Source organism: Gadus morhua, chromosome 15 (assembly GCF_902167405.1).
Source record: "Gadus morhua chromosome 15, gadMor3.0, whole genome shotgun sequence".
NCBI classification, from domain to species: Eukaryota; Metazoa; Chordata; class Actinopteri; order Gadiformes; family Gadidae; genus Gadus; species Gadus morhua.
This window is the reverse complement of record NC_044062.1, coordinates 8,327,542-8,351,081: the sequence shown is the minus strand read 5'-3', so window position 1 is coordinate 8,351,081 and position 23,540 is coordinate 8,327,542. Positions and strand designations below refer to the sequence as shown.

Genomic DNA, 23,540 nt, shown 5'->3' with positions numbered 1-23,540 from the left:
CTCTATCTGCGTTCCAGTGTCGTGTGACGCGGTCGCGTGTGTCGCGTCCCAGCGCAGGACGCAGAGACATGGAAAGAAACCCGGTGAAATGTCAGCGAACCAATTCAGTCAAGCGTTTTGCCTCCAGGGAAGATGGGGAGAGGAGGGCGAGGGAGAGGGAGAGCGAGAGGGAGAGAGAGAGAGAGAGAGAGAGAGAGAGAGAGAGAGAGAGAGAGAGAGAGAGAGAGAGAGAGAGAGAGAGAGAGAGAGAGAGAGAGAGAGGGCGAGAGAGCCAGAGAACATGGGCCACGTTTATGAATGTTATGATAGCGTTGGCCTGTCATTCGTGTTTTCCTCGCCACAAAATGACTTCAGCTGCTTTCTAATCGCATAGCGTGAGCCATGTGTAGCCTCCTCTCATAGGGCCCTGATCGGTGGTCCCTCTCGACTTCATTTACACTCATCATCTGGACCCTCTTGTGTCCAGAGGTCATTACTCACGGTTTCTCTGACTGCGTGTGTCTATGTGTGTGTGAGGTTCTGTCTTTGTGTGTGTTTGTGTGAGGTTCTGTGTTTTTGTGTGTGCTTGAGGTTATTTGTATGTGTTTGTGTGTGTGTGAGGTTCTGTGTGTGTGTGTGTGTGTGTGTGTGTGTGTGTGTGTGTGTGTGTGTGTGTGTGTGTGTGTGTGTGTGTGTGTGTGTGTGTGTAAGTGTGTGTAAGTGTGTGTAAGTGTGTGTGTGAGGTTCTGTGTTTCTTTGTGTGTGTTTGTGTGTGTGAGGTTCTCTGTGTGTGTGTGTGTGTGTGTGTTTGTGTGTGTGTTTGTGTGTGTGAGGCCTGTCTCGTCCCTAGAGCTCCTCCACCCAGTATCACGTCCTCCTCAAACTCCACAAAGACCCCATTATACCCCGGCCCCCCCCCATTTATGATCTACCTCCCCCCATTATAACCCCCCTCGCCCCCCCGACCTGCGACCATTTGATCAACATTTTCATTATGATCATAATTACCGTCCATGAATCTTCCATCTGGGGCCGTCCTCGCTGTCACCTGAGTGCCTCCCTTCAGAGCACCATTACAGGGGTGTCTGGTTCCCCTTCCACTGCCCCCCCCCCCATAGCAACAATAGCTCCATGCTCACCTGTTAGCGCTGGGCGGGGCTGGCGGCTAACTGCTACGTCCCCGGTGATGGTGCTAGCCAAACACGGTACTCACCACTGTCCACACGCCATGTGGAAAGCCGTCGCTGTCACCGCTGACGCCAGGAGGGTACAGAGAGACGCACAAAGGCTTGGCTACCCCCACCGCAACAACCCCCCCCCCCCCCCCCACCTCACCTTAACTACCCCATCATGGGCTGTCTGTGTGTAGTGTCGGCCCGTGGGCCCCAGCGCCAACCAACTTCTCATACATGTTAGTGCATGCCATGTCATGTCTGTCAGGGCATGTGTGTGTCTGTATGTATGTTGGTATGTGTGTGTGTGTGTGTCTGTGTGTGTCTTTGTGTATGTTTGTATGTGTGTGTGTGTGTGTGGGGGGGGGGGTGTGTTTGTGTGTGACAATGGGTATCGAGGGGGTCTCTGACTACAGTATGTCAATCTGGATTTGGGAGGGAAACATACGGTGAACGTGTGGCCCTGGCAACCCCCTCACACACACCCGTGTGTTTGTGTGTGTCTGTGAGTGTGTCTGTGTGTGTGCGTTTGTATGCGTGTGTGCGTACGTGCGTACGTGTGCGTGTGTGTGTGTGTGTGTTTGTGCCCAGCCGCCGCACCACATGGGGTTAATGACACGACGGGAACACGATGGGAGATACGTTCGGCCTCCAAAGGCCTCCGTCGGAGCGGATTACCTCGCCCCCTAAAGAGTCTTAAGAGACGTTTATGTCGGTGAACCCGCAGATGAAACGAGAGCTGCCGGCCCCGCGCTGTGATCTCCGGCGATCGCTGTCCGATAAGCAGGGAGAGTCGGGGCCCCTGAGAGCCCATCAGGCGGCCAGACGACGGAGCGGGTTATCAGTCGCCATCTAATCTGTTTTCAATAAGGTACCCCAAAAATTATAAATAGGGGACCGTGTGTGTGTGTGTGTGTGTGTGTGTGTGTGTGTGTGTGTGTGTGTGTGTGTGTGTGTGTGTGTGTGTGTGCATGCGTGCGTGCGTGTGTGTTTGCGTGAATGTGTGTATGCGTGTCTGGGTGTGTGTGTGTGTGTGTGTGTGTGTGTGTGCACGTGCGAATCCATGTATCATGGAAGACCTGAAGAGCCTTTGATAAAATGCTTATTAATAAAAGTCACTCACTGAAGTCCATTTCATAATTACTTAAAATGCCACTCATTTCCTGTGACGGGAGAATAGATCATGGCCGTGGTCGTCGGGCCAGTAATGACTGGGAGTCCGGAGTCCACGAGGCAGTTCTGCTGATCTGCTGTTCAACCGCTACACGCCCCGCCTTGGCTGAGAGACCAGAGGCGGAACGATGACTGAAAAAGTTGTTTACAGGAAAGAAGTCTCAGTCGGGCACAAGATGGACACACACACACACACACACACACACACACACACACACACACACACACACACACACACACACACACACACACACACACACACACACACACACACACACACACACAGGCATCGACTGAAAAACACAGTGACATCCATGCACACACATACACACACACACACACACACACACACACACACACACACACACACACACACACACACACACACACACACACACACACACACACACACACACACACACACACACAAAAACACACACATACACACACACACACACACAAACACACACACACACACACATACACACACACACACACACACACACACACACACACACACACACACACACACACACACACACACACACACACACACACACACACACACAGACACACACACAAACACATACACACACCATTTGCCAAATGTCTGTTCCAAGTTCTCCATAAGAAATGTCAATCTTTTGTGGAACGGATGGATGTATGGACAACCACAGAATACAGACACTTCAAACACAGAGCATGGCTGAGCGGTAATATTACAATAAGTGTACTTAACACCATGGGAGATGTATTGTTCATGTTAAAATGCAATTACATTCCAGTGTGTGGGGATCCCTCCCCGCCTGTGTGGGTGGGTGAGAGAGGGGAGGAAGGGGGAGGATGGAGGGGGGAGGAGGGGGGTGCAGACAGCCACGGTGAGTTAAAGGAGGCGCCAGTGCGGCATATTCAAAGAATGAAGAAACGGTCGACTCAACTTAACCAGTTGTTTGCCCTGGATGGGAGCCACAAGGGGAAAAGATTTGTGAGCGAAAGATTCTCTTAAAACAAAATCTAAACAACACACTTAGGGAGCGAATGAAAGCCCTGTGTTGTCATGGCCCTTGGTCATCTAGATTGTCCGTATTATTTATAACTCCTGAGTGGTTTAAACGCGAAACATATGACGCACAAAACCAGACGCCACAACAACACGGTAATATGCGCAACATGGCCCGTTGTACAGGCCTATATACAAGTGTACAAACAAGTTAAACTTTATATTATAACTCAGTAATGAAAACGCCCTGCCCACGTTGAGAATAAAGGATGCTTCTGAATCATGGTAACGTTAATTGAATCAGAAACAGAATCATTTGTTTCCCCAAGAAGCGCCTGTCCAATCACAGACAGTCCAAGGAGTCACGTGGTCAAATCAACAGCCTGATTGGCAGGCGGAAAGATGAGAGATCAACTTTTTTGGACTTCATTATTGGAAGCACACACACACACACATACACTGAAGCACATACACACGCACGCGCGCACGAATGCTCTCGCACACACACACACACACACACACACACACACACACACACACACACACACACACACACACACACACACACACACACACACACACACACACACACACACACACACACACACACACACACACACAAACGCGCAAACAGGACTGTGCGTAAAAGGCCAACTTGCGGAGTGTCTCCAGCGCGTCTCCGGGAGTCTCCTCAGTGCAGAACGGCGAGGCGCGCGGTGGAGGCGTAAAGATTGTATGGCACCTCACTTGTGCGTCATGAATCCTGCCCTAGGACCCCCCTCAGCCGCCTCTCCCTACCCGGAGGAGACCCGTCCGCAGGACCGCACGGCTCTGGAACTCGATGAGCTCCGTAGACTCGACCTGTCTCCGGTCAGAGGACGCAAGAAGGAGAAGAGGTCGCGACTTTCCTTCAGCGTGGAGTCGCTGATCTCGGGCGATAGGACGCCGATGGGGAGCGACGCGAGCCACGCGACGGAACGGATTTTGGGGAGTGAGGATCGCTCCTCCGGTGAGACCGGGTCTCCCGGGGAGAGACGGCTTATACCCGGAGAGGGGACGGAGCTCTCCAACTCGTCCAGTGAGGAGACGGTCCCGGACCCAAGACCCTGGTGCCGGACCCCTCAAGCGTCCCCTCACAGTGAGTCGGATCTGCGTTTCATTTTCGATCCAACGACAATACACTTTCGATAATAAGATATAAAGTCGTATCATATGGGCTAAAATTATACCAATATTTGATTGGATAATTGAATTCTAATAAAACTGTTATCCATGCTGTTATTATTCCAGCTAGCGCCTCATGAATATGAAGTAGCCCATTGACTTTATTTAAAGGGTCTGAAATACATTTTTATATTGTATTGTTACTACCAACGTATTGTATACACACACACACACACACACACACACACACACACACACACACACACACACACACACACACACACACACACACACACACACACACACACACACACACACACACACACACACCCACACACACACACACACACACACACACAAATACCATTACATTGTATTTTTCAAATTAATTACCATTCCAGCCCTCTCCATGCATGGTCTGATATATTGTATTATATATATATATATATATATATATATATATATATATATATATATATATATATATATATATATATATATATATATATATATATATATATATATATATACATATATATTGAAAATTGTATATGGTATATTGTATAAAGATAGGTAAACTTTATTGCCCACTGAATTAACATAGACTGGAATTTCGTAATTAAATATTGTTCAGATTTCTTCCCAGGTCTCCCCATGCCCATGTTGTTATGTATATATATATAAATATATAGTACATGGTTTATTGTACATATTTAAAGTATTGTTCGGATTGGTTCCCAGGACTCCCCAGCCCTCCCCCATGCCCGCTGAGGAAGCACAAGAACAACAGAAAACCCAGAACTCCCTTCACCACGTCCCAGCTGCTGTCCCTGGAGAGGAGATTCCGGCAGAAACAGTACCTCTCCATCGCGGAGAGAGCAGAGTTCTCCTGCTCCCTCAGCCTCACGGAGACCCAGGTCAAGATCTGGTTTCAGAACCGCAGGGCAAAGGCCAAGAGGCTCCAGGAGGCCGAGCTGGAGAAGATCAAACTGGCGTCCAAACCGCTTCTCCCCGCCGCCTTCGCGTTCCCCTTCCACCACAACATGGGCCCTCTTTACGCGGCCCTCCAAGGACCCCGGCACGCCCTGTCGGTCCCTGGACTCTACAGCGGGCCCTACGGGATGTACTACTTGTCATAACGTCCACTCTTGAACTTTGATGAGTTGTGTTATAGCACTGCCTTACTCGACTCTGCCTTTATACGCCAATGCCTTCTGAGACGCAGTTCGCTTTTACGCATAAGCGCATTTGTTGCGCGCTCGGAACGCTGCATATTCCTATCCAGCGCACAAACGGTTAACGGTGTTACACTGCGGGGTTCCAGCATCACTTCATCTCCCTGATGTATGATCGCCTGAATTAATAATACCAGGCCACGAGCACCGGCTAAATGGAAAATATGAACAACATTAGCGATTGTATATAGGCAGTGGCCTGCCGAATAATACGATTAATGGCCATTGCGCAAAACGGGCCTTGAGACAAGCAGGCCTATACGTCAGCCTGTAGGCTATCTGAACTTTATAAATTATGCAACACATGCCCTAATGTTATTAATGTTAGTCTTTACTACATTTAAAATCCGTTCTCTGATTCGAAACATTTGCCTATGTAAAGAGAACCAATCATGCTGGACAAGTCGGTGATAAAACGCATCAATACAGAACCGCGGACGGCCTGAGCACATTCATTACGAGAGGAATGTTACAAAAAAAATATTTAATAATACTGGGCTTATGAAAGAAATCTTTTTTTATACATGGATCTTTCAACTGTAAATTAATTTAGAGCATGACTCCAAGATATGCATGATCAAAAGGAATATGAAATATAGGCCGTCCTCAGTCTCTTTCTACTCTTCACGTCCTGTCATTTTGTAGGTTCGTTACCTCAGTGAAATCCACAAAATGCACAGCTGTTAATAGGCCCTTCAACCTTGTTATTTTAAGTGCTTCCTTGACTCTAGAGGTGTAAATAAATATTTTTTTCCGAAACCTTTTATAATCACATTCTCAAAAAAATATATTTATAATTGCCTTCGGTTAAGTGTGTTATTGTTTGACGAGTTCGTTTTTGTACCATTATTAAAAAGAAAATCCTACTTTATTTATCAGTCAATTTCATACCCAACAGTGACGCCCTTAATTAATTTGGTCTGAGTCAACATTTTTTATGGTCGCTTTTTTCCACTCAGCACGTTGCATTTTAATGCAACGCAAGTTATTACAAATGTTTAAACTCTTGAACGGACATCAACAAAAAATTGGTTTGGATAATAATAATCCAGAAAGAGTTATGGTCTGAGCTCATGTAAAGGCAGCATCCTCATCCCTGCGGCAAGGATAAGGTGAGTCTAAGATGGTTATTTGTATATGGTGTTAGGAAGACGTGGGCCTTTGTTTCCTAAATCAGTACAAGTGCATTAGATCAGGACTTTGGACACACTCTCACACGCACACACGCACACACACACACACACACACACACACACACACACACACACACACACACACACACACACACACACACACACACACACACACACACACACACAAGCACATATATATAGGCAGAGAAAACGGAAGCATAAATGAAGGGTCATACAATTAATATCAAGTCAATAATTATTGGAAAAATAGTTTATTTAAGGATGTGCTGAATTGCAAGTCATGTCATTATACAATGGTTCAAATCGAACGTTATAGGAACGGGGGACTTTTACTGCAGTGAGTCACTTCCTCCTTCCTCGACCTCTGAACCCTCGCACCGAGCCTTTCCCGAAGCACACAGTGGCCGGGACCCTGAGGAAGGAAGACATGCTCAGCCAATCACAACGCAGCACCAGAGAGAGACCACCAGCACTCAGTACACTTGAGATCAAACAATGCTACCTATTGGATCTATTGGATCATTGGCAGGTTAGTTACCTGCCAATGATCAAATAATGTTAATAATAAATCAGTTCATAAGTTATACTAAACAAAAATAAAGGGGCATTTTTTGAGGGAATAGATCACAAACAATACAACATTTTATTGTACAACTGCAATTATGGTAGTTCAGAACATTTAAAACACAAACTAACACTATGGTTCCCGGCCCGTAGATATCAAATTCTCCAACTATTACTATTTATTTAGTATTACTAATAAGTGTAATCCCAAGCAAATCACAGTGGACCAAGACACAGGGCATTAAGGAGCAGGTAGGGCTTAGGTACCTTGCCCATACCTTCTATCATGTGTTTCGCAATGTAACTTCAATGTATGCTAATATAAAATGTCTGATTATTTTCTGGATGCCGACCTCGGGGATCGAACCCGGAACCTTTCAGCTGGGTGTGGAACCCTTCTCCTACGATGCAGCCGTGGATCACCACCCACCTGTACGAGTAGCGTGGTCTCTGCCCGTCGCTGACAGTCTCTGCGTCCGCCTGAGGGGTCCCCCCGCTGGGAGGCCCCTGCTCCCCGGGCCCCGAGGGGGCCTGGAGCTCCACGGTCTCCATGTCCTCCTCCTCCTCCTGATGCTGCTCTGGGTCAGTGGCAGGCAGCACGGCCTCACACACGCCCTCCATCACCTCCGCACCGCCGGCCTGCTGCCTCGTCTGAGGTTTCTGCTCTTTCCTGTTGAAATGCACAATGTCATCGTTACGCCGATAACATACATGGGGATAAACAACTTATTCTGAACTCAGGGAAGACAACATGACGATAGTATTCGGTTTTGCAATGCAGAAAAAAAACATCTATTGCACTAACAAAAAACACAATTTTGGAATTTCTCCTTTGATAAAGAGTAAGCTTTTAATTTGTCTTATATAAATTTACAAAATACTGAACATTTACAAAAAAAAAACACGTGTCACAAATTATGTATTATTGGATTTAATCCAATACAAAGGTAGATACACCTCTGATAGTCATCGTATCCATATCTATTGATCCCTGAGATATAATCCGTTGGTTAAGTTTTGGTTAGCCACGATGTCAGTTAAAAGGTTTATACTGCCACTTAGAGGACATACGACGGAACAACTGACCTGTGTTCCCGTTTAGTCTTGTCAAACCTGAAGTCAGGGGGGTACTTGTGTATTTGAATCAGGTGGTCTTTCCTCCGTTTACTCGTCCTGAATTTCAGTCCACAGCCTTCCACCAGACACTGGTACTGGAACACAGCATACAAGTGTCACATATCACATATTTTCGCGGAGACCATCTGATTGTCTTAATAGTGCTGTAAGCATGATTTAAGAGCTAATATTTGGGAATCATTTGTTCATAGCCATCGGAGAATCCACTTCACCTGTCAATCACAGGTGTGTGAAATGCAAAACTTCTAATTGGCAGAGAGGGAGAGGGACTTTGTTTTGGTCGTTGAGCTGCCAAATCTTAAATGGTAAATGGACTGCATTTATACAGCGCTTTCTCAAAGCGCTTTACAATATTGCCTCACATTCACCCATTCCTGCACACATTCACACACCGACGGTGGTGTCAACCACGCATGGCGAGAGCCCGTTTGTCAGGAGCAGTGAGGGTGTTGCATCTCAGTGAGGGACACCTCGACACTCAGCAAGGAGGAGCCGGGGATCGAACTAGCGACCATCCCGTCACCAGCCAACCCGCTCTACCTCCTGAGCCGCATGTCGCCCATCGTGCCGTGTTCCGCTGTTCATCCCTCTCACTTCACGACTCTCCCGTCTCGCCGACAACACTTCTAACCTTTTGGCCGGTGGTTCTCTCACCATGTCCTGGCTCTGGGACAGGATGTCGAACATGGCGTCGTGCCACTCCTCAATGTGGACGTCCAGGAGGCGGGCGGAGGGGAAGGACCGGCGGCAGGCGGAGCAGACGTGACGGTGCAGCGAGTTGTAGTGGTGCTCGTACTCCTCCACGCTGCGGAACCGCTGGCAGCAGCCCGAGATGTGGCAGCCGAACTCGGACACACTGCGAGGGGTAGGGGGACGCAATAAGATGCTTAATGTATGACATCCAGCAACATGAAGCCTATAATCTTGAACACGTGAAGGTGTCATACATGTGTATGAATAGGAGGTCGATTTTCAATGAAAGAACATAGACTCTCATTAAGCAATGGATGTTATCTGATGAATGTCTTTTTAATGAAACCTTATGTGCAGCAAAACATTTATACTTATACTTAGTCTCCCAGTAATTTGTCTTACGTTTGCAAGACAAACAGGAATGAGTACCGAACTACCTGTGCTTTGGCTGTTCGTCTGTCTCTGAGGAGGATAGGTTCTGCAGATACATATGTCTGTGGATATCCCCATCCTGATGAAAACAAAGCCAATATACAGTCAGATCAGGTTATTATACAATTATAGCACTTAACATAATTCATAATTTAACATAATTCTGTGTTTTCTCTTGCAGACAAATGTGTGTGCTATATTACCTCAAATAGTTCGTGATCCTTGCCCAGATGTATGCGTTGTGGTGTGAATCTGAATGGTGTGTCCTTCCCTCCAAAGCCACCCATGTTTAAGACAGACATCTGGATAACTTTATCTTACGTTTTCAACTCAACAATGATACCCACATTAAAACGACAATGTCCGCAATGTAACTGTACTTCATGTTGTTAGTCTAACAAATGACCCCATGGTTGGGTTCAGTGCATCAGAGGCGACCATAGAAAAAGCGTGTTAGTGTTGATAGTGTTTCATTGGCGCACAGAAGGAACGTCATAAAAATATCCACGTCATCATGCCGCGTAGCTCGGGTTTGCGACCGACAGACACGAGAAGACAGAAACTTGCAACGTCGTTTAAAGTAAACTTCGTATCCACTTACTTGACTAATACCTTTAATAAAAACAATTGTCGCACAAATACAAAGACATTCTCGATTCACTTAATTCCGTATACTTGAGCGATCATAACAACCTTGTGCCGGGAGATGGCGACATAGCTAAATAACGCCTTGGATTAATATCACATTAACGGAGTTTAAATAGTCTAGAGATGGTCTGGTTTTTAATTGAATCAATTGAATTTATTCTATTGTAGACAGAATGAATGCACCTGCGTTGCAAGTTTACATTACGTTTTTCAGCTAGAAAATAGACTTAAAACGTATTGTTTGACAAAATATTTTCTGTATAGAAAGTAATTTACACACGCGGAATCTGGAATGTCTGTACAATAACGGCACAATATAGCAGTAGCATTTGAATTTGAATTCCGTCTGCTTTTTAATACTTCGTAGGATTTAAACAATATAAATATGCGGAGATGTCGGATGTGAGTGGAACGGACTGTTAAATTCCGCCAGAGGGGGATACCTTTCATCGACGGACCCGCGTGTCTCGCAAAGAGATGTGGGTACTATTATTTTCTATATCTCTTTATCATATCACTCTTTTAACATAACCGTGCGTCTTTCCTTTATTGCCCCTTAAGGTAACTACTTTGGACATCATTCTATAGCGATGTTTGTCCTCATGTTCCATTTTTAAAACAATATTATGGTTATACATTAAAACACTCGGGGTAACAATTAAGTAATATAAAGTTTCATATGGTTGTTTTTGTGTCATGACTGGATCGTGGACGCCAATGTTCCCTTTCAATAAATAAAAATCTGTGTCAATGTCGTCTGTTGTATTATTGACATGAGCGTAAATATTGTGAAAGTTCAACCTCGGAACCACCAATGAGAAGGACTACCCCATGAATCGGGTCCCGTCCGCGCCCGTTGGTACACTAAGATCATACTTTCAGGGATCATTTCTATAGTTTTTGACTTGAGAAATATCGTACGAAAGTGATCGGTTACTCTAACCACGATGAAGAGTACTGATGTTCCCTTCTGAGCGCGAAGCGGGCAGTGAGTGATGATTTACTTCATCCGCTCCTTGTCATTGATGACCGTTCCTTGCTCCCTAGTGGAGCCTGGAGGTAGGGAACATGATCAGAGTGGTTAGATGTAGAAATTGTTCAAAATAACTAATTACTTTTCTGAGTCATTGGGCATGTTATTATGTCGTTTGTATTTTTACTTTAATTAATAATTATTTTGCAGCCAATCAAATAGATTGTGTAGGATCTTGAAAAACGTTTGCAGTTACCTGCATTGCCGATGTAAATGCTTAAGTGTAAACATTATATAAAATAATATTTCACTTATATGATGAGAGTGATGGCCATATCAAGTAGTATAAATTGTTAATTTACTCTATGTGCAGGTTATCATATTGTAGACAGTATCAAGTTATTTGCACACACTGAATCTGGAATGCCTGTACAATATCGGCACAATACAGCAGTAGCCTATGCACAGGAATTTCCTGTAATAATAAATACTTGGTAGGATTTTTAATTGCATAAATATACAGAGAGGTTGGATATGAGTTGAACTAAAGCAGTGATGAATAAGTTGAATTCCGACAGGCGGGGTGGTACTTTCGTCAACGGACCCCGTGTATCACAAAGAGATGTGCGCACCATTTATCTCTATATCTCTTTATCATATCACTCCTTTAACATAGTTGTTCGTGGTACCTGTATTGTCCCTTATGATAACTAATTTTGAACGTCATTCTATACCGATGTTTGTCCTCATGTGCCATCATTAAAACCATTTTGGGGTTATACATATTGACATTCACGGTAAATTTTAGCACCATGACATAGACCTGTTTCTGGGAGAGACACTACAGCACGAGAGCCGTGTACAACTCATACTTACCTGGCAGGGGAGACACCATGATCATGAAGGTGGTTCACCCAGGGCGAGGCTCAGCCATTGCACTTCGGCTGTGCTGACCCGTGCGAATTCCTCAAATGTGGGAATCTCGACTGCATAATTTGTGGTAGTGGGGGACTGCGTTCGCGCTCTCCCCTGAAATTGTTGTGGAAAAGAATAAACAAAATATTTTAGGGATTTCATGTGTCAATAGAAGGCGCTTTCTTAAATGTAGAATGCTGAATTCTCTGCAGCATATTAAATGGTGTTGTAACACTGCTACAGAATATCAGATCTTTTCACGGGTACCCATATTGACCACCCTGAGTTGATCCAGTTTGGAATGGTTGAGGTTAGCGTTTTTTCCCCCTATACTTATTTTGTAAGATATCAAAACTTAACCTACGTGGGAGGACCTGGACACACCAAATGTGAGGCCTCTGGGGTTCTCTGCAGCAGACTTCACAATTGCATAAGGGTAACTCCTCATAAATCTGACATAATTCTGCGATTTTAACAAAATCAAAACCAAAATACCATAAGGTCGGGCAAGGACATTTTTTAACAAATTATGGATCATTTGGGCTTATGGTTTGTTTTGCATGACGATTTCAAGTTTCCAAAACATTAAATACACAGCAAAATGTATCCCCATTGACCTAATGGACACAATGGCAAAAAGATTCAGCTCGGCAAATAAGGGCCAGATATCAAGTTTCAGATTTTTTTATAAAACGGGGCGTGGATCGCGGACAAATAGGTTTGATTACAAGTCATAGCGCCCCCCGTGGTCATCGCGGGACAACACTTTTTGGAGACCTCCTTACTTCCTGTCTACACATGCTAATGAAATTTCTCTGGTGTTCAGGTTTGGAGTGGTTGATTTTGCCCCAATCACTTAATATATTGAATAATAATTTTATTGTAAATATTAATGATAAAAACGTTTTTCAAATTTAAAAAATGGTGCACGGTTCTTATAATTGCATTTCTTTGCAACGGGCTATTTTTTTTATACCTGCAACAATGTAGTAGGAGATAATTACTGAAAGTCAACTAATAATTGACATTCAGAACCACAAAAACAACAAGCACATTATCTTTATCAAAAAGGTGGCCTTCATTGCATTTGGTTTGTAGAAAAAACAATGAGGCTAAGATTGTTGTTGGACGTGCATGTTGGACATCTCGATTCTAGACTAGATTCCTCAATACTCCTGTAGAGGGCAGTGTTGCCCCATGAAGGCTAGTATTTATGGGAAATCTCAGAAGAAGAACACAGCAGTGCATGATACAGGTTATACTTTCATTCATTACGTTAATGGTAATTTGTGGTTGAATTATTTCTGCCGGACACAATACGACCGATTGTAATTTGTCGGTCAAGGCGTTTTTGTAATGTTGTCAATAAAATGTTAGCACCATGATGTAGACTCTTATGTGGGAGAGTGACTACAGCACGAGAGCCGTGTACAACTCATACTTACCTGGCAGGGGAGACACCATGATCATGAAGGTGGTTCACCCAGGGCGAGGCTCAGCCATTGCACTTCGGCTGTGCTGACCCGTGCGAATTCCTCAAATGTGGGAATCTCGACTGCATAATTTGTGGTAGTGGGGGACTGCGTTCGCGCTCTCCCCTGATTTTGTTGTGGAAAATTAATACATAATATTGTAGTGGGTGACCCAAGACATTTGTAGTGTTACCACCTTTTGTCGTAACCTGCTTCCTGCACGCTTTAGAAATTACGTCGCTTTGCTGGTGGTCTTTAATCCTACAGCCGAAATAACTCAAAATAATAATATCTCCACCTCATCCCTGAACACTGGAGGCCTTATCGACCCTGGGAAGTGTCTGACGGCGTTCACATTTTTAAATAGTGAAAGAAATGACATCTTTCTATTCCAAGAGTGTAATATACCATACAGATACGATTACAATACATTTGAACAAAGCTGGACTTTTGGCCAATCTGTATGGTCAGGGGACAACAAGAACAGAGCGTCAGGGGTTGTGGTTTTATTCATAGGTAAAGATTTCTGCATACAAAGGGTCAAACGAGTAATTGGTGGAAGACCTTATTAAACAATGGGTGTGACAAAAATAATGTGTGCGTGTGTGTTTCCAACCTGAAAAACAAGAACAAAGTGAAGGAACAGGGATGAATATTGTATATATAAGTGTTAACAAGAGAGGAATACAGTGAGGAAAGGAGACCAAAATAGCAATACAAGAAAATACACTGGTTATAAAACCCTCCAGCAAATGCAGATTCCACTGCCTAACATCTACACGCTGCAAAGGAGGATGCACCATGTAAAGCTGGACCCAGTGTTTGAGATGTGTTTAGAAAAAATCCTCTCCACATACATCAGGCTGAGGTTTGTGGAACCAAAACAAGTGGGAACAAGGACTAAGAACAACAAAGCAAACATACAGTAGTGAACAATAACAGCAACGTAGAGCCAGGGGGTATCAATAAATAGAAAACAATGTTGGTGATGTGTGGAACAAGAACAACAAATGAATGGGTTAGCGTGTATATCTAACTTGTAAAACAAGAACAAAGTGAAGGAACAGGGAGGAATATTATAAGTTATTAATAAACAAAGAAAATACTCCACATACATCAGGCTGACGTTAAGGATAGTAAAGTGCATCAGGTCGAAAGGAAGGACAACAATCGCAGCAGTCGCCGCCGCCACCACCACCACCACCAGCCAGCTCAAGCAGCCATCGCCTCAAGCAGCAGCGACCTGCAGCAGCAGTGTTTGCCGGCACCAGCCAGCTCAAGCCACCAGCAGCAGCAGCCACCGCCATCAGCATCCACCATCAGCCGCATACACCATCAGCCGCATACACCATCAGCCGCAGCATACACCATCACCAGCACCAGCAGCCACCACCTGCAGGAAGTTAATCAGAAGACCTTGAATAGCCCGTAGGTCAATGAGTTTCCCCACACATGGCCAAACAATTGGGGAAGGGTCGGACAGAAGTTTACATTATGAAAAAAAAGAATGACACTCCTGTCTGTAATAACATTTGAATGCTCCTCATTATGGCTTATATTTTTTTCACGTGGAATAATTTCTATTCATATATGTAATGCAACAGCCTTTTCAAGGGTATAATTAAACAAAAGCAACCTAATTCTATTATCTATCGCATCAGACAGACAGTACTCCAACCGTAGCTAACACCGTCAGGTTCAGCAGATTAAACCCGTCGTTAATCATCAACCTTATTGATTTTAGTAATCCTACATCAATGACTAACCAAATAAAAGTTGTCAGAGATTCACTACTTAACTTCTGGTGCAGTGATGCCTTCACAGCTGGTGAAATCGAGCTGACTAACTAGCAGGCAATGACTGAAAATCGGTCGTCCATCAAGATAAAAATATATATAATTACGCTGTGCATGTACAAATAAAGATCAGTATATGCATCATACAAGGCCTTCTGATATAATATAAAGAGTTGACAATTCAAAAGAGGTAGCAATGTAATCAATTTACCCCGGAGATACCTTCACAGATGGCGAAGTCGAGTTTACAAACTAGCAGGCAATCTGTCGTCTACAAAGATAAAAAATATACATAATTACGCTGTGCATATAAAAAATAAACATCAGTATATGCATCATAAAGGGCCTCTGATACAATGTAGACAGTTGACAATTCAAAAGAGGTAGCTATTTAATGCACTTGCCTCAGAAGTTATTCGACGGCCGGCGATGGGCCGTTGCGACGTGCAAACCCCTGAGCAATTCATTGTCATTAATGTAGAAGAAAAAAAAAATTGAAGCCTGAAACCATGATAGTTTACGTTAGAACTGTAGCATGTTTCAAAAAAGCATTTTAAGTACTTTTCTCATCTTTGCAGAGTTTCAATGGGAGAGATTGTAGACCGGACACCTGTTAATCAAACACCTCCCTCTATTGGCAGAATCTGATCATGACTGTGTGTGACTGGTGAGCTGTATTTGTATCGACTGTCTGTATCTGTTTTCATAATTATATTGTATATTATTTATTAAACCTGTATATATGTACATATCTTCTGTATACTCACTTAGAATTATGGTTGCAATTATACTGTGTAATTGCCTGTCTTTTGTAATATCTGTATCCTGCATGATACAGATTTACTTTGTTTTTGTGGTGTTCAAAGCCATATTGTTTTCTGAACACCACACAAACAAAGTAGTTTAACCTTTGCCCTCATGCAAGCTCCACATTGAAAGGTTTAAAAAAGGCAAAACAACCTGTATGGAAAGCTATCACTGGTGTGGATCTGTTTACATTAAAAGTGCCTTAGCAGAGCTTAAGTACAGCTTATCACCTTTATGTTTATTGCTACTGTATTAGGGGAATGTTCTGGATGAGGAATTGACTGTCTTATCTTGTCATGTTTATGATTTTTTGTATTCTGTTAATTGTTGTATGAAAATAAAGGTCAGAGAGGTTTATTGGAGGGCAATTTTTGTTTTTTTAATAACTCACATTTTCAATAATAAAATAGGTTGTCACAGGTTAATAAACACAGGTGTAAAAAAACATAAATAATTGTAATATTAGCTTAAAATCTAAATCTAAAACAGCAATGACAGCTCTAAGGGTCCTGGGACTGAGAGGCCAGAAGCTCGTCCACTGCCATACGGAAGTCTGTGATGTTTTCAAAAGGCCTTCCAGTGAGGCCTTTGGATGTGGATAATTTCGATTTCTGACAGTATGTTTTCTTCCTGTATTTTATGTGTCCTTGAGTGGACTGGCCACAAAGTGCGCATGTGTGCGTTTGTACTTTGCTCTGGGGCCGTGTAGCGCCCAGCTCTGTTTTTTTCCTCTTGTACAGAGTAGATCTGGCTTGTGGCAGTGCGGGAGGCGGCAGGAAAACAGGCGGCGGCAGCAGCTGGGGGGGAAGAGCTGGTCTACGGAGTGGCAGGAACACGAACACGGGCTGGGGCTGGAGGCCTGCTGCCGTGGTTGATTGCTGAGGTTGGGGTGCAGACGTTAGGTTGTCCTGCGGCACTTTGCGTTTCCGCGTGCCAGCCAGAGATGGAGTGACCTCGTACTGAACTTGAGGTCGGCTGGTGTGCGGCCTCTCATCCGGGAGCTCTGCAGCGGGAGGTAGGCTGGTGCTGGTGACGCTCTGCGGACGCTGGAGGATAGACAAACCTCGATCCGTCACGTTTGTGGCTGAGAAGGCTTCCTGTCTCCTTATGGACAACCCTCTAACAATATTTCAAAACTCATATGCCACTACTTTAAATGTGTACATAATAGGGATGGGCGTGAGGAATCGATTACTCGAGTACTCCTCGTTACAAATGAACTCGGTTGGTGGACAGGCAAACTCGAGTTTGCATATACACACATAAACAAAGTTTTCTGAAGCAAATGTATCAATTTTCTGTCGGCGCCACTAACGCATGACGTGGGCACAAAGAAAATGAAATGCATCCATTTCCATGGCGCGTTCCGTGCGCAGGCACGCCAGAATTCAAAAAGTTAAGAGATGGCGGTTAAAGCAAACCGCAGCGAAGAATTGAAAAACTTTAAAGAAATAGGAGATCATAAGGTGAAATGTAAAATATGCCAAGCGAAATCGAGCTACCAGAAAGTACTATGCGGCAACATATGCTCCTGAAACACAACGGTGAGTTCGGGAAAGCAGACCCGCAGCAACGGTGAAAGTGAAAGTGTGTTGGCTATTTTCACCGCCGCAAGATGCAGCTGTAATCCCGGGCGTGTAGAGAAGATCACAACGCTGAGTATTTCCTTAGTCCATTTGCTGCCGTTTTATTTGCAGCTTTAAATTATTTGCAATGGTTGGGCTACTTGTTTCGTTTTTTTTAAACTGTTACAGGCCTTGTTCGACGTGATTTAAATTGTGAGACGCATATTTATTTTTGTAAGGAAAATGTGTTTTGAACGGTAAATAACAAAAATAAATAATGAATACTCTGATAACTCTGACTGTTTTGATGGAGAATAAGCATTACATGTTTGGTTGGTAATATTGACGTTCATCATCAGGCCTATTCCTGCTGCAGATGCGTTGCATTCTAAAAATAGATTTGATTTAACGAGTACTCGATTGATCCTCGAGGAATTCCTTCGATCACTCGAGTTTGGAATTTACCACTCGTGCCCATCCCTAGTACATAATGCTGTTATTAATATAACAAATGCAATACTACAAACATAAGTACTAGGGATGGGCAAAATGATTCTTTTCCGGGAACTAGTTCTTTCAGTTCAGTTCACTATAACGATTCGTTTATTTGATTCGTTCGTTTTGATTCGTTCGTTACGTCAGATTACATCTTAAAAAAAATAAAAAATAAAAAATCTTATTTTTATATATTTTTTTTTTATTAATTGGTCATGGGTCCGGATAGGACCGTCAAGACCGCAGTCCGCCATTTGGAGATGCCTGCTATATAGTATGCCAAACGTCCCACCAATATTTATACAACTTGCTTACTCTCTATATTTCATTCATGGTTTTACATTTATAATTTTATTTTACTTTACATTTAATTCTTCATTGTTCAGGCATTACAGAACTTGCATGGTCATAAATAAAAAATACGAACTGCAGTTTAATATCTTTGTTTGTTCTTAAATTGACGTAGAATGGAGCAAAGACTCCTGGGATTGGGAAATGCGTTTATCCAATAAACAGATGGAGGTCAAGTCTATTTTCGAAAAAATGTAGGGGGATATATGAGTCGAATGGTATGACCCAAGATACGTCAGACAGAGAAAGCGCGCATATTCGACGGTACCGCCTTGTCATTGGTTTACCCAGGTGCCATTCCAACACCATTGCTACCTCTCATTGGCTGAATCTTTGAGAAAGTTGTAGACTCAATCAATGGAAGTCGCGGGGAGACGGAGCTCTGTTCGTTTGTATATTTTATTTACGTGACCATATGTTTGGTTTATGTTAAAAAAAAAGAATCAAAGAACCAGTTCTTCTTGTTTTGGAGAACCAGTTCTTGTCGTTCACGTTCGGGATTCGTTCGTTGTAACGAATCAGTCGCGACCGACACATCCCTAATAAGTACAATAACTAGTCAGTCTTTGGCTCATACAGTTATTGAAGTATTGATTATTAAATGATGCACATTGAGACACTTGTTAAATGAAACATTTTACACTGTGTTAAATTTACCTTCCTGGTGGAGTCATACTTGAGGACTTTCCCGAACGTGGACATGATTTGTGTCCGGTAGTCAAGTAACTCAATGTGCTCTGCCTCATAGATAAGATAGGCTTTTCTCAGAAGCCTCGGCGACGGCAGCTCCCTGCGCGTCGGTGGCTTCTGGTATTGATGGCCCAGAGCACCTGGAGGCAGAGAAGTGGATTGTTATATTATACAGAGTGTGTGTGTGTGTGTGTGTGTGTGTGTGTGTGTGTGTGTGTGTGTGTGTGTGTGTGTGTGTGTGTGTGTGTGTGTGTGTGTGTGTGTGTGTGTGTGTGTGTGTGTGAAAAAAACAAATAACTAATCTGACTTACTCATGATGCTTCCAGGTCTGCTGAGCTGACAGAGAAGGGTGGTGTAGAGGTCCTTTCTCTGCAGGTACTCCTCACAGTGACCCTCCTGGACCTGCCTCCACACCTTAACCATGGTGTTGCCCTCAGTCCGATCCCTCATTAGGCGGACAACTTGCTTGTCCACACCGCGTCTGAAATTACAGCACAATCATGTAACGCCAGTGGAACTTTGCTCTGTAGTAAAACTGTTTAAGATTCAAAATATTGTGAAATAACAAGAGACTCTCACCTTGGTGTTAGGATCGCAGGGAACACAGCTTGGTGGGCTGGAGTCAGCTGCTTCAAAATAGCAGCATCCCACGCCAGGAAGCGACCAATCGAATGCTCCTGAGAGCCCTTTGCAGCCTTCCTGCACGCGTTGCAGGCCAGGAGCTCTGTGAGCATGCTGTACCAGCCAGTCATGTCACAGATATGCCTCACTGTGTTTCCATACCCACAGCGGTACAGAAAGGCTGCTTTTCCCCCGGGGCATCCTGACCTGGGACAGCGAAGGCTGTAGCCCCACACTCCCACAGGCCTCCAAAAGAAGACACGGCTTCTAAAAAAAGCGTCTGCAGAGGGCACTCCTCCCCCCACCACCACTCCAGGAATTTCTGGTGGATGGAACCACATGCGATCATCCTTCAGAATTTTCCTGCGAGCGATGGTGAGGTTCTTAAAGAGCCCCCTGTCAGCGTCCTCCCTCAGCCACTTCACGTCAGCACTGGGGAGACCATGAGGGCCGGACTCCCACTGTTTGTGCCAGCCCTCAAATGACACCTGGTGGAAGAACAAAGACAAAACCGTCATGTACCAGTCACTGAGTGCTCTGACTGTAACGCTGTTCCTGCTGCATCAACATATTAAACAGTATTTAGCTGTATTGTACATGTATTACCTCAGGCTGTGTGACAATGGCTTCTATTGGCTGTTGCTGTGGCAGTGCCGCAGACTTTGACGTCCTCTTACGAGGACCAGATGGAGGTTCCTTCAAAAAAGTAAGTGTATTAGTATAAACATATATGGAAGTGAGTAAGTGTATAACTATAAACCTGTATGTTAGTGTGACCTATCTATGAACTATGTCTGTACCTGCGATGGTGGAACGGGGTCTGTCAGTGTCAGCTGGAAGAAAATGAGGACGAAAGCTTAGGAAGCCACAAGGATCATATTGGGTTGAAACAGAAATAAAGAATAATCCTGAAAAGTGTGCCTTTTAACCTGTTTTATTTTAAACTGATTTAAAGTTTTATATTCAATATATGTACAGTTATATGAGCTTAATGTTGATCTGTGAATGCCATCGATAGAATAAAAAACTGATTTACCTTCAAAAGTGGCGAGAGCCTCTGATAACAATGCATCATCCTTCCAAGGTGACGGGGATGTTGCTGTCGGAGGGGCCACTGAAGCAGACGCTGACGCTGACGGAGGAAGCACTGTTTCAGTTGGGACAGGACCAGACAAGGACGAAGATGGTACAGCTGCAGCAGGGGCTTTCTGAGGAGAGTTTCACAAATTACAGTTAAAGTACAGTGAAGTAGTTTTGTCTTATGAACTGCATTCTGCTTTTGAGTAACCTACCAGTTTCTCTTTGTCAAGAATAAATCTCCTGAAGCGCTTCAGTGCCTTGGAGCTGATGTCCTCCTCCTTCATTCCAAGCCACTGGCGAACAGAAGAGAAAGCCTCCTCTGCCATCTTCCTCTCTTGGGCACTGCCAGCTTGAGGGTCGGCATTAAGGCACTTGTGCAGGCTGTACCACTGCCACATCTCCTGAAAGGTGAAGGACTTAAAGCGACCCTGTCCATAAATGGCCCTGTCCACATTTTTCTCCAGGTGGCAGGAGACTGAGGGGAAAAACTCCACATATCGGAGGAGACAGTCCTTCACCCAGTCATTCTCCCTGGTTCCTCCTGTCCTGCCCGGGTCCTGGCTCTCCGCAATATGGCGGTCAAGCAGACTGAAACACACAGAACATGACGTAAAAGTAAGAAATAACGACTTAATGTGATTCTCTGTAGTGAAATATACTCACTATTTTAAGTAGCCCACATCATTCGCTACCAGCCACATGAAGCTTTGGCCAGCATATTTCCCAAAGGGAATAACCAGCTGGCCAAGGTAGAGCTTCTTTGAGGGCCTGGTAGTAGTGAAGAGCCGGCATCTCCTTTTTGCTGAAGAGTAAGACATTGGAATGGTTATTCTTAGCTAATTCCGTTTATCAGCTCTAGCACACAGGTCAGGTCAGGTGTAAAGTGATTTGTATGGTTCATATGCCCATCGTGCTACTGGGATAATAATTCAGATTTATTACCTTCATCACAAGCCGTCTGAAGGTCCTTGGGACCGGCGCTGGCTTGGAAGCCTTTGGGCCTGTGAAAGGCCCTGGCCTCTTTGGTTGCCTTCAGGACACATTGCTGCCTGTCCAGGGGCACATTGGGGTCCAGAATGGGCAGCACGGGCAGCAATGGGTCCGCAGACGGTCTGCTGCTGCTGGCTGTACCTGAAAAAATATTCACCAAAGGGTTTAAAGTGTTTTGGATACTTTTTCCCCAGGCATTCATTTCATACTATATTTGTAAATGATGACATAATAACATAACAAGTGTTTTCACGCACTGGGCAGTTTATTCTGGCTATACATAACGTATAGACAATGGAAGTATGCATGTTATAACCATACAGACAAAACATGCATGTTATAAACTAACCTGCTGAATGGGTCGCTGCTTCGGAATCCATCCTCAAATACAGCTAATGTGTTGCCTATTAAAGTTCATAGAAACAAAATATTAACGTCAAAATGCTAGGGGGACTGTAGTGTTTTTTCTTGGCCTTTTTTTGAGGGCTGCTATCATGGCTATGTCGACTTCTGATTCATAAATATACGAGTGGGCTACATATTGATGTAATATTGGCAAGTTTAAGTCAAGGTAGGTATGATAGCTTTATAAGAGAAATGAATGACAAATATGGGTCAAATTTGAACGTTACGGTCGATCGCCGTAACGTCGGCGTCGAGTGCCCCGGCGTCGGGGCACTGATTTGCGGATCGACCGTAACGATCGTAACGATCGACGTTGAATCAATATACGATAGTACTACATTAACGGGGACACTTTCAACCTACATTTATAGATATACTTTTTAACAGTAACTAAGCAAAATGTCTCGAGAGTAGGCCAAACTCCGCTCGCTGGCGGATTCGGAGTTTGGCATGTTCGGACATGTAAATGAGGCCTAATGGCCGTCGGCAGTACCTTAACATATGAATAAACCCAAAGATAAACAAGTTCATTCAAGGAAAAAGTCATTTAATAAACCTACATTAAAAAACATAGTTTTGTATGGCTAAGTTGTTGACATGAAGCGAACGAGGCTGGTTGTATTAGGGCAAAGTAGCCTCCGCAGTGAGTGGGAAGAAAATAATCTTAAAAATTATTTAGCTTATTAAAAATACATTAATTTAATAAGCTAGGTACGACAGGTATGATGAATGAAAAGCACTCGGTGGGAACGAGAAGCACAAGCCGAACATATTAGTTAGTAATATTAGTAGGAATGCGACTCTTACCGGGTGAAACGGTGTTGACTTTTTACCTTTTTCCATCGGCTGAACTCGCTACGAATGGGCACGTGCCAACGTCAAGTGCCAACGTCGGGGAGCGGGGGGGGGGAGGGGGAGGGCTCTAAAGTGTAGACTCCTGGCCAATGAGCGGCCGGCAAGTGTAGACAAGTATAGACAAGTGTAGACTTCGAGCCGATGGGCGGTGTCACGTTAAAATTGTACCGGGGG

The 23,540-nt window shown here is 44.1% G+C and overlaps 3 protein-coding genes and 3 non-coding genes across 6 annotated transcripts; 4 read left to right on the top strand and 2 right to left on the bottom strand.

Annotated features, from left to right (window-relative positions):
• The first annotated feature begins 3,887 nt into the window (after positions 1-3,887).
• Positions 3,888-6,589, top strand: LOC115560269 (homeobox protein MSX-3). Its single transcript, XM_030379607.1, has 2 exons — positions 3,888-4,462; positions 5,230-6,589. The coding sequence occupies exons 1-2, from the start codon at positions 4,060-4,062 to the stop codon at positions 5,625-5,627; spliced, it is 801 nt and encodes a 266-aa protein (XP_030235467.1). The 5' UTR covers positions 3,888-4,059; the 3' UTR covers positions 5,628-6,589.
• Positions 6,590-7,100: 511 nt separating this feature from the next.
• On the bottom strand, positions 7,101-10,380 carry znf511 (zinc finger protein 511). The gene is made up of 6 exons (XM_030379608.1): positions 9,907-10,380; positions 9,709-9,782; positions 9,233-9,434; positions 8,528-8,652; positions 7,872-8,111; positions 7,101-7,289 (listed from the first exon to the last, which is right to left on the bottom strand). The coding sequence occupies exons 1-6, from the start codon at positions 10,003-10,005 to the stop codon at positions 7,220-7,222; spliced, it is 810 nt and encodes a 269-aa protein (XP_030235468.1). The 5' UTR covers positions 10,006-10,380; the 3' UTR covers positions 7,101-7,219.
• An 837-nt stretch (positions 10,381-11,217) lies between these two features.
• LOC115560550 (small nucleolar RNA U3) lies at positions 11,218-11,433 on the top strand. The gene has a single exon (XR_003979782.1). It is a non-coding gene; the product is annotated as a small nucleolar RNA U3 (small nucleolar RNA).
• Positions 11,434-12,192: 759 nt separating this feature from the next.
• On the top strand, positions 12,193-12,356 carry LOC115560531 (U1 spliceosomal RNA). The gene has a single exon (XR_003979770.1). It is a non-coding gene; the product is annotated as a U1 spliceosomal RNA (small nuclear RNA).
• Positions 12,357-13,676: 1,320 nt separating this feature from the next.
• On the top strand, positions 13,677-13,840 carry LOC115560530 (U1 spliceosomal RNA). The gene has a single exon (XR_003979769.1). It is a non-coding gene; the product is annotated as a U1 spliceosomal RNA (small nuclear RNA).
• A 2,839-nt stretch (positions 13,841-16,679) lies between these two features.
• Positions 16,680-22,963, bottom strand: LOC115560345 (uncharacterized). Its single transcript, XM_030379746.1, has 9 exons — positions 22,933-22,963; positions 22,059-22,247; positions 21,329-21,591; positions 20,837-20,869; positions 20,643-20,732; positions 19,995-20,524; positions 19,727-19,896; positions 19,383-19,555; positions 16,680-17,360 (listed from the first exon to the last, which is right to left on the bottom strand). The coding sequence occupies exons 1-9, from the start codon at positions 22,961-22,963 to the stop codon at positions 16,815-16,817; spliced, it is 2,025 nt and encodes a 674-aa protein (XP_030235606.1). The 3' UTR covers positions 16,680-16,814.
• Positions 22,964-23,540: the final 577 nt, after the last annotated feature.

Coding starts and splice junctions, on each gene's coding strand:
- LOC115560269 (XM_030379607.1), top strand. CDS start 4,060: ATGGCACCTCACTTGTGCGTCATGAATCCTGCCCTAGGACCCCCCTCA. Junction 4,463..5,229: donor CCCTCAAGCGTCCCCTCACA/GTGAGTCGGATC, acceptor ATTGGTTCCCAG/GACTCCCCAGCCCTCCCCCA.
- znf511 (XM_030379608.1), bottom strand. CDS start 10,005: ATGTCTGTCTTAAACATGGGTGGCTTTGGAGGGAAGGACACACCATTC. Junction 9,783..9,906: donor AGGATCACGAACTATTTGAG/GTAATATAGCAC, acceptor TGTTTTCATCAG/GATGGGGATATCCACAGACA. Junction 8,112..8,527: donor AAGACTAAACGGGAACACAG/GTCAGTTGTTCC, acceptor GCATTTCAACAG/GAAAGAGCAGAAACCTCAGA.
- LOC115560345 (XM_030379746.1), bottom strand. CDS start 22,963: ATGCCAAACTCCGAATCCGCCAGCGAGCGGA. Junction 21,592..22,058: donor TCAGACGGCTTGTGATGAAG/GTAATAAATCTG, acceptor TTTTCCCCTCAG/TCTCCTGCCACCTGGAGAAA. Junction 19,897..19,994: donor CCTGCGATCCTAACACCAAG/GTGAGAGTCTCT, acceptor CTGTAATTTCAG/ACGCGGTGTGGACAAGCAAG.